Below are 15,302 nucleotides of genomic sequence, written 5' to 3' on the forward strand. Positions count from 1 at the left end.
GGGCAACTAACAGGAAAATTCTCTACATGTCAGCTCTGAATTAACTCCAACTAAATTCAGTGGGTCTTTCTCCCAAGTAAGTAATCACAAGCTTGCAGCCTACTTTTTTTGTACTAGAAAGTCCAATTAAATTACAGTGCTGGACACAGATAGTTTTTAGGTGACACCAATCAATTAATACATGATAGCACAGATTAAGATCCTATTAAAATGCTATCAAGGTGAAAGGCTGTAGTGGTGACCTTTTATTGATGACAATGTCTTGTAGAATCTTAGAAGATCAACAAATGTATGGTGACATATTCTTGGTACAAGGGAAAGCCTATCATTAAATCTATTCATCTTTAAATGGCCAACAAGGCTCTTGGTTGGGTTTTCTCCACCAAATATTTTTTTCAATTAACATTGTCCTTGCAGAGGAACCCCCAAATTAACAATCAGCAATAGAAATGCCTGAATTCTACTTGCTCGCTTAGAGAAACCATTAAGTATATGTAAAATGTTGCATACAACTACAGTCCCTCTGGTTTCTGGCCAGTTCGAATCCAGGTCTGCATTCACAAGACACGCCTCCTTTTGGTGCTTCCTTGCAGATATGGGCACAGCCATGATCTTTATTCATACAGCTCAGACCTTCTGCAAGAATAGTAAAAGAGATGCATCAATGTTCTGTGTGCCTACAGCAGATCATGGTAGCTAGATATGAACCCTACAGTATTTCGATAAATAGAAGGTAGTCTTGAAACCATCTACTTTATTTGAACAAAAAGATCTCAGAATAAAATTTATATGGCAAAAGCTTAATATGCCACATCCCTGCTAAATCTGTTCTAAAAAAAATTAATCTGACACTTTTTAAGGAACACAAAATAGCAGAGATGAGAGTGTGACACAAAAGTATCTTCACAATTTTATTGCAAAATAAGCAGAATAAGTAGGGGGAGGAGGTAAACAGGCAGATAAACATACTAAAGCCTATTCATAGCAACAGCTAGACCACATTGCACCACATAGTACTATGAATGTTTTAAATACAGTTATCTTTCCTGTACATATATCATTAATAATCCAAAGAGGGAAACCAGCTGACAGAGCTAAGAATGTGAGTAAAGCAGTAGATCATCACTGTCACCCAGAACTGCAACTAGATTTTGAAGAGGAAACTGGGTATCCAGAAAGGCTTGCTCACACCCTTGACACCTGTGAACATGCCAAATACAAACTTTGTGTCCAAGCCTCAAATGATGAAAACAACTGAAATCCAGGTTTCAAATCAAGATGTTTTTTGTTGACCTTTTCTAACACTAAACTCTTGCCAATGTTTCATTGTTTCATTACTTGATGATATCTTTGCAAGGATAAAAGCAAGGCTAGTTTCCATCTCTCTCTCTCTCTCTGTGTGTGTGTGTGTGTGTAAGAGAGAGGGATGGGAGACTGAGTATCTGGGTGGATTTATTACAGCACTGTCTCCTTATGGGTTTGTATTTCCTATACAATCTTCTAACTACAGAAGTAGCTCCAAAGCTAGTGATATTTAAAATATGTACAAATATAAAACAGTACAAAAAATATAGTACTGATACATCATTCTCTTTGGGGCCATTTCACACTGTATATAGGAATATATTTCCAGGGTGGCCAAATATGTCAAAGTGATGCATGCCATCACACTTTAAAGGGAAATGCAAAAGTCAACAGGGCTCTGAAGGATTTGCCCCAAAGGCATGCATTTTGTCATCATGTTTTATGGCATTTGTGCAGCACATACACTACTCAATATACTAGAAACATGTCCACTATATGCCAAATTAGGAGTAATTAGACTGTGTGCTTTTTTCATGACCCTGGAATATAGAAGAGACTGGAATAGATTCAGAGGATGAGGAAACATGCAGTGGTACAAACAGATGAGGTACCAGCATCTGCAATGCTCTGGGGGAGGGAAGAATAAAAATCAGCATCCCCTGAGCCTTAATCCAGCACTGGGCCAGCACACCCTTATCAATGATGGGCTCCACAATCCATGGAGTTGATATGCCAGTGACAGCAGCATGCCTGGCAACAGGAGCTCTTGAAGAGCTGGAGGAGTATCAGACTCCAGGCCAGTGGCCTGTCCCTTTAAAGCTTTCTCATTTTGCAGGAAGGACTGGGAGCTTCAGGACTGGAGCATGAAAGCCTTCAGACTGGTCTCAGACCCTGTCAGAGCAAATCGCTCACTTGGAGCTCTCCTAAGTGCTGCAACATCTGGCCCTCCTGGCTGCCCCAAGTCCGTGCTTCCCAGCACACTTCACCCTCTTCAGAAATCAGCCACATGAAGTGCTACTCTAAGTTGTGGAAGCAACACATTACTCACTATCTTTTTGTTTTCCTTTTGACTAACAAGGCCCAAATTTGCATGTTTCAATGGAAGCAAGGTAAATGCTAGTATTTTTTCAGACTGAGTAACATTTACATTGTTGCTGTAGGAGTTGTTTTTAGATCATCCTACTTCATAAATGCTCAGGAAGGTTTTGTTTTGTTACCCTACAAACCTTATTGGGGGGGTTAGACTTTTCTCTTGAAGTTACAGTAACATATTACACATTACTCACAAGTAGCAAGTAACAATCACTCATAAAAACTGAGAAGTAAAGGATCAGTTTTTGAAAATATTATTTTAAACTCTGATCTAGCAAGGAAGCATGACATGTCCTTTTTATTTATTTTTGCTGCATTGTGAACTTTACTGATCCTAATTTTTTGCCTGAGACACAACGATCCAACAAAATGCTGCTGAAAGCTCTGCTTCAGCTGAATGTCTCAAATAGAACCCAAAAACCTTATCTGAAAGGGGAATACATTAGTTCACATTAAGGAACAAAACACAATCTTCAAGGTCACTTCGCTTTCCTGGAAGCAAAGAGAGGATTTTTTCACATACAAACCCATTTGCTGGTGAATTTCAACCTGTTGCTACATCAAAGCCCCACATATATTGTACACTACAGTAGCTATCATGGATTATAGGAAAAGTGTGAATCAGGTGAAATCTGGTTGGGTTTATAGGCAAGTGCTTGGATTTATCTGCAGATTTGCTCCTCACTAGATTTCACCCATATTTATTGATTTATTTATTTGCTACAGCTTTATTATTACTCCAAGAAAATAAACAGGAGTTGGCAATGCGTCTCTGAAGTTCTGTAACATTTTAATCAACCATGATCTCTTCTTAATGCCCTCCCCCTTTTTTTCCCCAGTAGACTTCCTTGAAGAAGGCAGCTTTCAGTAACAAAGGAATGGTTGCTATGTTGCTTTGATTATTCTGCTCTACTGGCTTCTTGATTCCTTTCCCACAGTGAGAAAACCAACAAGACAATGATGCCTCCAACCCACCAGAATACACAAAAGATGTGAAGAGCTCCAAAAGAAAACTTGCAATCACTATTATGCTGTCAGTCAGGCTTTTTGCAACACAGAACACCACAAATTAGCCTTATTAACTCTAGTGTTTTGTGGCATTTGGAAGCTTCAGCATGCCTTGTGATCTGTCTGTTAACTAAGAGGTGTTTAAAAAGCATTAAAGAGAATTAACAGTTCAGCTTCTGCTAACAGTGTATCTTCTTTGTGCACATCCAAAATCCAATGGAGACATCATTCATTCAGGTACATTGGCAAAGTTCACTGAACTCAGTCTTGAATTACTGAATTGGTACTTGCATAGTTCTGCTTATGAAGAAAATCTTGAACTGTTATCTGAAAACTATGGTTGGAAAAGAATGCATTCCAACAGATAACATTTAATAATATGTACATTTTGATTAGTTAAATGTACTTTGAAAAGCAGTTGCTTAAATATAAAGGCTGTCATTTATTATAATTTTTCATTATTCATGTCAATATAAAACAACAAATACAACAGAGATGAAATAAAATACTTAAAACTAATATTAGAACAAAACCTTAAATTTTTGAAAGACATATATCAGCACTTTGGATGACACACTGCTATCAGGAAGAAAAGAACCATCTGCTAATATATATTAAGTCCCTCTTACAAACTTGGTCTTTTGCATAATGATTTAAAAGTCATGTTTCAGCCAGCTAAACAGAAATATAAGAAACAAGACAGAACATGATAAAAGAGAGACAACAGGCAGTAAGAAGAGAATACTATGTTTGTCTGTAGCAGTTGAGCCAGGATAATGATTTTGCAAAAAACAAACAGTCATGCAATCATACAAGTGGCCTATTTAGACTCTTAGGAGTTCATTTAGCAAGAAGACGACACACAGTTTCTGCACTGAGAATATTCAGGCACTGGTGTTGGTATCACCGTAAGTAAGTGTTGCACAGTGTTGACAAGAGTTCAAGCTATGTCATTTTGAAGATCCTTGAGCAAAAGGTTATTAAAATACAAATATATAGGAAAACAGAAGTTCTAAATCAGCCTGGCACTTGACTATCATAATTCCTGGGACTTAAGCTCTCATCAATGTCTACACAGACAGAGGGAACAGATATTTTAAAATACACAATGGAAATGTCAAACTTTATTCTTTGGAAGATTAACATCCACCTAGTATAATTCAGCATAAACTGGGCAGCCATATCAAATCAAAAGATGTAATCCACAATTCACCTACTATAAGGGACATTGCTAGGCACTTAAAGATGGGAGGGTACAGATAAATAAAATAGATACTGGATAACATTTGCATGCACTAATATGCTTATATATGAAAACTAAGACATAATTAGTTGGATTTATTCTAATTTCACAAATGGCAAAGCCAGCCAATTAATTCACTCCCAGATAATCCCAACCCAGCTGCTCATCTTCAATTACAATTAATTTGCAAAGACTCTGGACAAAAAGAACAGGTTGAAGGCATCTGTTTTTTAACGCATTCTTTTTTTTTTCAGGGGTGAAGGAGGCAGAAGTAAGGAAGAGCAGGAGAGAGAGGAGGAGCTGGAAATAAAGCAGATTTGGGAAACGGGAATAGAGACAGAAGAAGAATGAAAAAAAGGACCATAGTGTAGAAAAGATAGAGGAAGCCTGGAAAGAGAAAAAGTGGGGGGAAGGAGAGGAGGAGATTGATGCAAGGCATGTGCTTCTTTCCTGTCCTCAGCCCCACAGTTTTTATGGTTGTCTCTTCATGATGGGGACTTCCACCTTCCCTCCACCAACCTTTTAAGACATAGACAGCATGTCTTGCATTTCCTATATCCCACAATGCAGGGTTGGGAGACTTAGAAATATTTTTAAAGCAAAAAATCACATAACCAGAATCAAATGCACACGTGGAAAACCTCAAGAAGCTCCTGTCCCAATTATTTAACCATTTAGAAAGGCAATGAACCTATTTTCTCTTTCTTACCAACTCATTCCTCTATATTCATCTTCCTTCTTATTTCTCCCTTCTATCTCCCTTCCTCCCAAAGCAAAAATATTCTGACACCAGTCACTTAGGCTTAATAAAAGAGTTTCCATAGGCTTCAAAGACAGTTTTCCTTTTTCCTCCAAAGCCCAATTTCACATTCACCTATATACAGGATTTCTAAAGATTTCATGGATTTAACTATATTTTCTATATTGGTCACTTAAGAAACTTGCAGTTGCACTTTATATGCCTTGCATTTGTATGTGTATGTATGCATACATATGTGAGTATATGAATTCATAAAAACACACTTGTTTTCACTTTAATTTCTCACGCTATAAAGGAAGGCTCGTCTTTTAGCCCACTTTCTTTCCTTATCAAATTAAATACTTTCTTCAAGCACAGTTTCTTTATTTATCTTAAATCTTTGCAAACCTATAAATTTTTGGCTGTTTTAAACCCAGTGAACCCACACTATCTAATCATAGCTTCAGGGAAAGTCCCTGACTTAAAACTAACACTTTCAGGTTATTACCCTAGGGGTATATAAAACTTTCGTTCATCAAAGTTTCCCAATGGGCATCATATTTCATTTCTGAACACTGGAGTTACCTCACTACATTAAAACTAGTTGCTTTAAAATATGTCTCCTTCTCCTAACATTAAAGTCACTTGGGATAACTTCACAGGAATGGGAAGTGCTTCTGTTCTTCCTTAGAGAATCTTTTCTTCCCTGAAATAGAAACACTTCCAATAGTAAAGGGATGAACTTCTGTTTGCTTGCAACGTCATCCTGGAAATCTTATGGACAGTCCTAGGTGTCATCTGAAACCATCACAGACATATCTTAAATGGAATACCTAGAATCTCTTTCCATACTATTTAAGACTCTGACGATGCTGACTTCTTGATTTGAACAGACCAGCTTTTCCTCCTCCTTTTCCTCCTCTCCCCAACTACTTTTTGTAAGAACCAGCCTGATGAAGAGATCTGCATATCTCAAAAACCTGTACACTATCTTGTGATAACTGAATCAACTTAATAAAAGTATGACTTTAATACAGATTCAGGACTCTGCTGTCGCTAGCTTGCTTCAGCCTTACACCAGCATAAAAACATCTTGATAAAAAAAGTCGCCAGGTTCTACTTTCTTCCTTTTGTTGTTAGTTGTGTGCCTTTAAGTCATTTCCAACTTAGAGCAACTCTAAGGCAACCCCATAATGGGTTTTTCTTGGCATTATTTGTTCAGAGGTGGTTTGCCTTTGCAGTGCAGCGAGAGTGTGACTTGCCCAAGGTCACCCAATGGGTTTCCATGGCTGAGCATGGATTTGAACTTTGGTCTCCAGAGTCATAGTCCAACATTCAAACCATTATACCATGTTCTCTCTCTAGAAGGACAGTTCACAGCAGGTAGGCTTGCCAAAATGAAAAATGGAGAAAACTCCTGTATCTGTAATGATTGCATAAAAGGTGAAAGATTTATACGATCTGAAGAGAAACCTGAATATGGTTACAAAACGCTATAAATAAAATACAAAAGGAGAAAGCAAAAAATAGAGATAACCAAAATGGATAGAAAAAGTCTCTACTGTATAGATTAGGGGAAAAGTTGTTACTTGTATGGATATCAATATACCGAACAGACTTACAAGAAAGGTCCTATGTAAGAATTCTTTAATAATGAACTAAATGAGGTATATAGTTATACAAAATGTAACAAAAGATATCGCAGAAACTATACACATAGGGAAGTAATTTTTAGTTAACAAAGGGAGCAAGTTTGATATGGATGTATGTGATGTATGTGATGTATAGATATGTATTGTTCTATATGTTTTATATGTTTTTAATATTACATGTAATAAAATTCCAATAAAGGAAAAAAAAATGATTGCATAAAGAAGGAATTCCAGCACATGTTGCTTGTCATATAATCAGGTAACAGGGAACACCTGCTGAAATAACCTCTTCTACACAACCATTAAAGGTATAGGAGCCCTCTCCAGTTTTCGCTATAGCAAACCTAACAGAAAATGGTGGGTTATGGTAAAATAAGATTATGTCATTAGCCTATTATGAGCAATCCTGGCTATTCAACTCTCAAACCCCTGCATGGTACCAACATAGCTGTTATCTGACTTCCAAAGATGTGCACTGGTAAGGACCTGAGTCCTCTTGTGACTCCTGAGTGCCTTTTATCAGTTTTCTTTAATATTAATGTTGTCCATGATGGTACCCAGTTTAAACATAGTGTTGAATACAGAAACAACCACAAAAGTCTGGAAGCTGTTCTGGTTAAAAGCTGGGGGTTAGATATCCAGGATACAAATCAGGCATTTGAGAATTGTTCAGTGGATTTCCAGCATACCTAGCAGGATTTAAAGACTCACATATAAAGTTTTACATAGGAAAATAAGAAACTGCTTTATACTGAGTCAGATCACTGGTCCATTCAGCACAGTAGTCTTGATGCAGCAGATTGCCCAAACTGTAGACAGGAATTTTTCTAGCCCTATGTGGAATGCCAGGGACCAAACCTAGGACCTTCTGTATGCAACCCATCTGTTCTACAACACAGCATTGACTGTATTCCTTTTTACAACAGGACTCAAAAGGCTGATATGTAGAAGTACATTAAGTAAAAACAATCACTTAGCAAATATACTAGAGAGCTTGATTCAGAATTCTTTGGGAAGTAATGGAAAGAGACACCCAAGTTACTTGTTAAAAGGAGATAGGTTTTACCTTCTGAACGGTGAATGCAGGTATGTTGGTTATCACTGAGGAAGAATCCATCATTACAAAAACATTCATAGCTGCCCACTGTGTTGACACAAACATGTTGGCATCCTCCATTATTAAGCAGGCACTCATCTGTATCTGAAAAATAATAAGTGGAAGATTGGTAGTACTCATTTTTGGTCATCAAAACTGCACAGGAGATGTTCATTAAAATCATGATTTTTAAAAAAGCATTCAACATGTTAGATAGTCTTACTTTGCATCTTATGGAATCCTGGGATTTGTAGTTTGTTGTGGCACCAGAGCTTTCTGAGAGATGGGCTAAATATTTCACAAAACTACAAGTCCTATAATTCCATAGCATTGAGCCAGGCCGTTAAAGTGGTGTCAAACTGCATTAATTCTGCAGTGCAGATGCAATACTGGACTCTGTGATACAACACAATCCAACACTACAGATATTTACATAATTTAAAAAAATATTTGGACATGCTTAATTCATGATTCTTAGGCCAGAAGCCGTGTCAAAGTCCCGCTCCAGTCCTAAGGACTGGAGCACAGCTTTGGCACAGCTTATAGCCTCTTAAAATGCATGTGTCATTTAAACAGCATACCTCCAAAGTGACCTGAAGCAGCTTTATTTTGGCATGTCTGTTTGGACCCTATATTTAACTTGCTTTTATATGAAATAATAAATACAGAGATCGGATGTACAAAGTATTGCAGTGTTACACTGGATATTGTACAATACTAGTTAGCAGCTGGTTAGTCTCAAGGAAACAGGCAAATAACAGGGGGAAAAGTTCTTATGTCAGAGAATTATCTGGGAACCAAGAGCGAAGAAAACAATTTGCTATGTAAGGTCTAGTAACTTGATGCCACAATCAGTGGATCCTTTTGTAGATACTGCCTGCACATTTTCAATCATACAACAAAACACAAGAAAGAGCAGGGGGCTTGTTTTCTTTTTTAAAATGAAAATTGAGCTTACCAGGAATCTAAATTGCATGCAAAAAAGCTGGTCAAAGTTCTAGGTACAGACAATCTGAAGGGAGGAAAGTGTTGTTGTATTTGACTTCTTTGATCAGTGAACACAACCCTCCCAAGTAGCTTGCTTTAGGCAAGTGTCACCAGTCAGTCAATCACATCTTCTTGGCTCCATTTAGAAGTTGCTACTCACAAACTCTATGGCAAACATTAGGGTATGGCACTGACACAACTCTTGAGTGGCATGCTACTACAAGCAGCTGCAATTCTGTAATGTATTTCTCCCTCAAAATATCTTTGTGAAGGATAATAAGAGGAAGATAGAATGAATGAGATTAATTGAATCTCACAGAGAATAACTTGGAAAAAGAATCTAAACTTCCCATGTCTTGAGTGATTATTTAAATCAGACATCATTTCTTAATAAAACAAAACAAATTATACTTTGCCTTTTCTTCCTGGCAGAACTGTCCAATAGCTTTTAAAAGGGGTTATTACCCTGGGAAAGGGACATATGTAGGGAAAGAGCATAGGAAGTATGGGGACTGAAACATGGTGCATTTAAAAGTTTCAACCCCATATCCAAATAAGAACTTGGCTATCTGCCATTAAAAGCTCAGAATCCTTGCCCCTCCTCCCCAAAAAATCTGATAACTAAACTTTTAATATGCATAAAATTTCCATGCATTCTGTGACAGTGTTCCATGGAGGATAAAAGATATCAACAGTAGTTAGTCATGTGGGTTATGTAGGTCTTAATGTCAGGAAGAGTACTAGGGTTGGCATTGTCCTTGTGGATCTGGTTGGCCACTGCAACAAAACAATATCTGACAGGACAGATGCGGAAAGAAGAATAGGTGGCTCTTCAGATATTATTGGACTCCAGCTCCTAACATCCCTCATCACTGACTATGCTGACTGCAAACTGCAATCCGTTAACATCAAGAAGGCCACATCCATGAGACAGGCCTTTGGTTGCCCACCTGTGAGGCAAACCTTTTATCTGATCTGGCACAGTTCTTCTTATGTTACATTTACATGAAGAACATTACTTGGACCTTGAGATTGAATTTGAGGATCTTTTATATCCTTCCAGTCCACATGTGTGACCATCTGCACCCATAGTTGAGAGCCAAAGTGATGTAGTGGTTTGAATGTTGTACTACTATACTGGGACACCAGAGTTCAAATCCCCACTCAGCCATAGAAACCTACAGGGTGGCCTTGAGCAAGTCACACTCTCTCAGACTCAGAGGAAGACAAAGGAAAACCTCCTCTGAAGAAATTATGCCAAGAAACCCCCATCTTACACATGTGAAAGTGTAGGATCTAAATCCAATTATTAGTTCCAACCAGAGCAGAATAACTGAATTAATTGATACATATTAAGTAAACACTAATGAAAATCTCCTTGATTCAACAGGTCTAGCAATGGGATTCAGATCTATATAATTTGGTGGTATTCAACATCAATGCTAGCACATTTTGTTTAAAAAAAAACCTCCTTACCGAGACAATTATGGCCATTCCGAGCCAACATGAAGCCATCATAACATGCACAGCGATAATTGCCTGGAATGTTGAAACATTCATGCACACAGCCTCCATTGAAGTCATTATCACATTCATCAATGTCTGGGGAATAAAGCAAGAGATAATATGATGATTGCCTGCTTGTTTGCTGCAGACAGATCATGACAAGATGACATTACCCATATGCTAATAACAATGACTGTTACTACTGTTTATTCAGAAGGCAACAGTGATTCAGATTTCATAGAGTACTAACAATTTCTTATTATAAACAAAATATATTTGCCTCCTTCTATACTGGTCTCTTATCTTTTAATTTTTTCAAAAGTGCAGATGGGAAGGTTTTGCACCAGACTCTGTTACTTTCATGAGTGAATGTGGTGCCAGAGATGGAGAAGAGGTCATTGCTATTTTCTTATTACCATTAATAATCCAATGAAACAAATTAACAAGAAGTTCAAATCTCTTGATAGCTCAAGAAAGTCAGACAATGACACCTGTTGCATCTCAGAGTGGATATAATTCCACAGGGTAGGTGCTGTAGTTACACCTTATTAGAATCATAGAATCAGAGAGTTGGAAGAGGCCACAAGGTTTATCCAATCCAAACCACTGCCATGCAGGAAAACATAATCAAAGCACTCCCAACTGATGGCCATCCATCCTGTTTGAAAACCTCCAAAGCAAGAGATTCCATCATGCCACTGGACATGAGCTACACTCCGAATTTGGTATCATTTGCAAATTTGATAAGCATACCCTCTATTCCATCATCCAAGTCAATGATGAAGATGTTGAATAGCACTGTGCCCAGGACAGAACCCTATGGCACCCCACTGGTCACTTCTCTCCAGGATGAAGAGGAGCCATTGGATCTGTTCCATCAACCAACTACAGATCCCCCTAACAGTCATATTGTCTAGCCCACATTTTACCAGCTTGTTTGCTAAAATATCAGAGGACTTTGTCAAAGGTTTTTCCGAAATCACAATACGCTACATCCACAGCATTCCATTCATTTACCAAGCATGTAATTCTATTGAAAAAGGAGATACGATTAGTCCGGCGGCATGCCTTGTTTTTTTTAAAAAAACATCTTGACCTTTCCTGATCACAGCATTTTTTCTAAGTGCTTACAGACTGTCTAGTTAACGATCTTCTCCAAAATTTTCTGCCAGTTCTTTCAATGCTCTTGGATGAAGGTCATCTGGCTCCCTCCAGCCACCAGAAGCTTCCTTGAGCCATCATCAAAAGTTCTGGTACAGAATTATGTATAAAAACAAATCCATTGCCATACTAAATTATCACTGAAAATCAGCACAAACATGAAAATATTAAAAATGGTCACATCCAAAGACTTTGCGTCTCACTCATTTTTATCATGCAGACAACTGGAATGAAGTGATTAGAACAAAGCTGGGCAACAGACAAGCCCACAGACAGAATGCCCCCCACCTGTTTTATGACATTTCATGCCTCCTTCCACTCCCAAATTTCACTGATGCTTCACTGCTGCTCCACAGCTGAAATCTGGCAGTCTATGAGCTGGACAACCAACAGGTTCAGGAAGGCAAACAAAGATCTCACCTATGAAAGCCATCTACCCCTGGGTTAGAAGGATGATCTGGGTTTCACTTAGGTTATTAATCTGAATAGAAGTCCTTGTTTGGCATAAAGGTGACCTCATTGGTCACAGAATACCATTTAACAAGCAGGTTAAAAATAACTAAAATTGAATTGTTTCTAGGAAAAGGTGGGAACTAGGCATATGAAAATTGTGTTTTTTTTATATTAAAAATATTTCCTGTATCATAAATCAATGAACTTTTGCTTAAAAACAAATTAAAAAGTGTTAATTCCCCTAAGTTTTAAAGAAAGGTCACCCCAAAATCAAAAATTCGTATTACAGTATTAGTGTATATGAGAGATATTATGTAGTCTGGTATATATTGTATAATTGGCTATACAGGTATACAATATACACAATTATATTCATTTACTCCTAATTAGAATTTATATATTTATAGAACTCTCAACAGCACTTCATAGTGAATCCTTTCTCTTAACTCACTCTAAAAAAATTCTGTCCTTGTGGAACAACAATGAATCAGATGGACTTCTTCTCTTTTATCAGTTACTGGTGTAATTTTCTCTTGTTGCTGTTTTCTCTGTTTGCTTCCATTCTTTTATTAGCTACTTCTACTTTGTACAGTAGTTTGGTTTATTGTTTTTATTGATCTTGCTGTTAGCCACTTTGAAGAGTTCCCCCCCCCCACCAAAGATAAAAGTGGGATATAATTAAAATAAATAAATAATAACTCTGAATTTCACATAAATATTATCCAAGTACTGGAACTTTAACGAAGATTTTTATTACTTCTAAAAAGCATTTTGCTCATACATTACAAATATATCTATACAGCGTAAGAATATTCAACGAACCCTTATCCATTTGGATGTTTCTATGGAAGATCCTGATACACGTCTTGTTTCTCTTGTTCTATAAACCAGCTGTAAATTATCCACTGGCTTGAATTATAGAGCTAGAGGAGACCGCAAGGACCATCCAATCCAACCCCCTGCCATGTAAGAATACAGAAAGCACCACCAACAGATGTCCATCCAGCCTCTGTGTAAAACCCTCTAAAGAAGGAGGCGCCGCCACTCTCCAAGGGAGTGTGTTTAGGTGGAATCTCTTTTCCTGTACCTTGCATCAATTGCTCCGTGTCCTAGTCTCTGGGGCTGCAGAAAACAAACTACAGCAGATTTCAAGATGCCCTTCTTCTAACTATTAATCATCAATTATTATGCACAGTAAGCAAAAGAGGACCTAAACAGCACTTTTAGTGTCAATTGAATACTGGCTGAAATTTACTATCCTCTGAAAAGAAACATCTGACTGCTATAGACTGAGCTTCATGTGCACTCTGTATAAGAACTGTGCTCTGTGATGTACATAAATAATGTTTCCTTCTTTGCTGATATTTACTCAGTCAGGCTTAGCTAGTAATGTGGAACAAACACGCCCATCGTATAGAAAGCCACAATACACATACCCTCACATATTTTTCCGTCTCCACTGTAGCCTGGCTTACACATACACTTATATGACTTTGGTGTATTCTGACAGATTGCATCTGGGTGGCAGTCATCACTTCCTTGGGCACACTCATCAACATCTGTGAAAAGACGAATCAAATATGCGAGACAGTGAAAATATGTACCAACAGGGACCTACAAGACATCCATCCATCAATACAATACTTGATTTTACAATCATAAGATGGTTGTGTGTGTGCATATGTGCCTTTAAGTCACCTGTCAATTTATACTTGTAAACAATTAGGTTTTGTGCTGTAATGCACATCATCACCATTTTTCTTTCCATTCACTTGGTCTGAAAAAAATATACACACATTTACTAAAATGCAGATTTAGAGATGCACATTCTAGTTGGCACACAGTTCCATACAGAGACCAGAGTGCTGATTCCCCTATTGAAAAATGTTCAATTAAGGGGAAAGATGTTTAAGCTATACACAGTTTCAGTTACTCAAAAAGTAAGATTTTATTACCATGACATCATTATCATAAAATCTGACCTTTGAAAGAAAATGAAACACTAAGAAAAAGGTTTTATGGAAATAAGCATTAGGCAGGTCAAGAATTCCAAAATCACAACCACTGGCACATTAAACTTTTACCTTTCATTAAACAGATTGTTATTCAGTACTGCAAGTGTGTGCTTTACACACTTCCAAATTTAGCTTTCTACACTGAAAAGCGAAAGCCACATCTGGCATGAAGCAAAGTCAGCAGACACCTTTCCAAAAAAAATACAGGCATGTCCACAGCTAAAAGATCTACCAAATGTTTCAGACCAGGATACTTAGGAAATTTGACGTTTGAGAGTCCTATAAATTCTAGCAAAGTGGGAATGGGCAAGATACAGCCCTCCCAATGTTGTAGGATCACAACTCTCATCAGCCCTAGGCCCTTAGCCAGTACAGGCAATAATAACATGGGATGGGAGGTGCAGTCCAACATCTAGAGGGCCACAAATAATCCACTACTACAGAAAATGGATGAGATGTACACAGCATGAATCTGCAGAAGAAGAAGGGAAAAACAGCGGTGGGGGGAGGCCTAAAATAATGCATAGTAACTGGAGCTGCATCAAAATTTTGCAGTTTGCATTTCAATATTTTAAAAAATACCTTTTCAATTTCCCCCCTACTATTGTACAATGCTTTCCCCCCCAAATATCTGCAACAATTTCAAAATGAAAGCAGGTAGCCTCCAGGACCCACTCAGTGGAAGCACTGCAGTGCTCTCCCAGAAATGACTGCCCCCGGCACCTGTTTTATTGCCTTTCAGTCTAAAATGAAGACCTTTCCCACTTCAATCCTATCAAACATAATTTAATCCTGTTGGATCTTTTCATCAATTCTTTGATGTCTGTGTTTTTACATTTGTTTTGCCTTTTTTTAATTCCCTTTTACATTTTCTTTTTTCTTTTCATTTCATGTATTGAGGTGTTTATGAAAAGCGCCTTAGGAATTTCTGTTGAATGATGGAAATTCCAAGCATATAGTCACTGAAAAAAATTGCTGCTGCTGCTGCTGCTGACTACAATTATATACTGACTTGCAAGCTGAACATTAGTCAAACTGCCTCATG

The 15,302-nt window shown here is 37.7% G+C and overlaps 1 protein-coding gene across 3 annotated transcripts in view; it reads right to left on the bottom strand.

Moving 5' to 3' along the window:
* SCUBE2 (signal peptide, CUB domain and EGF like domain containing 2) overlaps positions 1-15,302 on the bottom strand; it is a 60,831-nt gene that overhangs the window by 41,462 nt on the left and 4,067 nt on the right. For all 3 annotated transcript variants that reach the window (XR_006101563.1, XM_042446553.1, XM_042446554.1), the window contains exons 2-5: positions 13,679-13,801; positions 10,599-10,724; positions 8,106-8,240; positions 511-636 (exon numbers count right to left, since the gene is read on the bottom strand). Coding sequence is in view for 2 of the 3 variants with exons in the window: in XM_042446553.1 (XP_042302487.1) it covers positions 511-636; positions 8,106-8,240; positions 10,599-10,724; positions 13,679-13,801 (510 nt within the window). In the remaining variant the exon portion in view is untranslated. The remainder of the gene's footprint in view (positions 1-510; positions 637-8,105; positions 8,241-10,598; positions 10,725-13,678; positions 13,802-15,302) is intronic.

The sequence above is a fragment of the Sceloporus undulatus genome, chromosome 1 (assembly GCF_019175285.1).
Source record: "Sceloporus undulatus isolate JIND9_A2432 ecotype Alabama chromosome 1, SceUnd_v1.1, whole genome shotgun sequence".
Lineage (NCBI taxonomy): Eukaryota > Metazoa > Chordata > Lepidosauria > Squamata > Phrynosomatidae > Sceloporus > Sceloporus undulatus.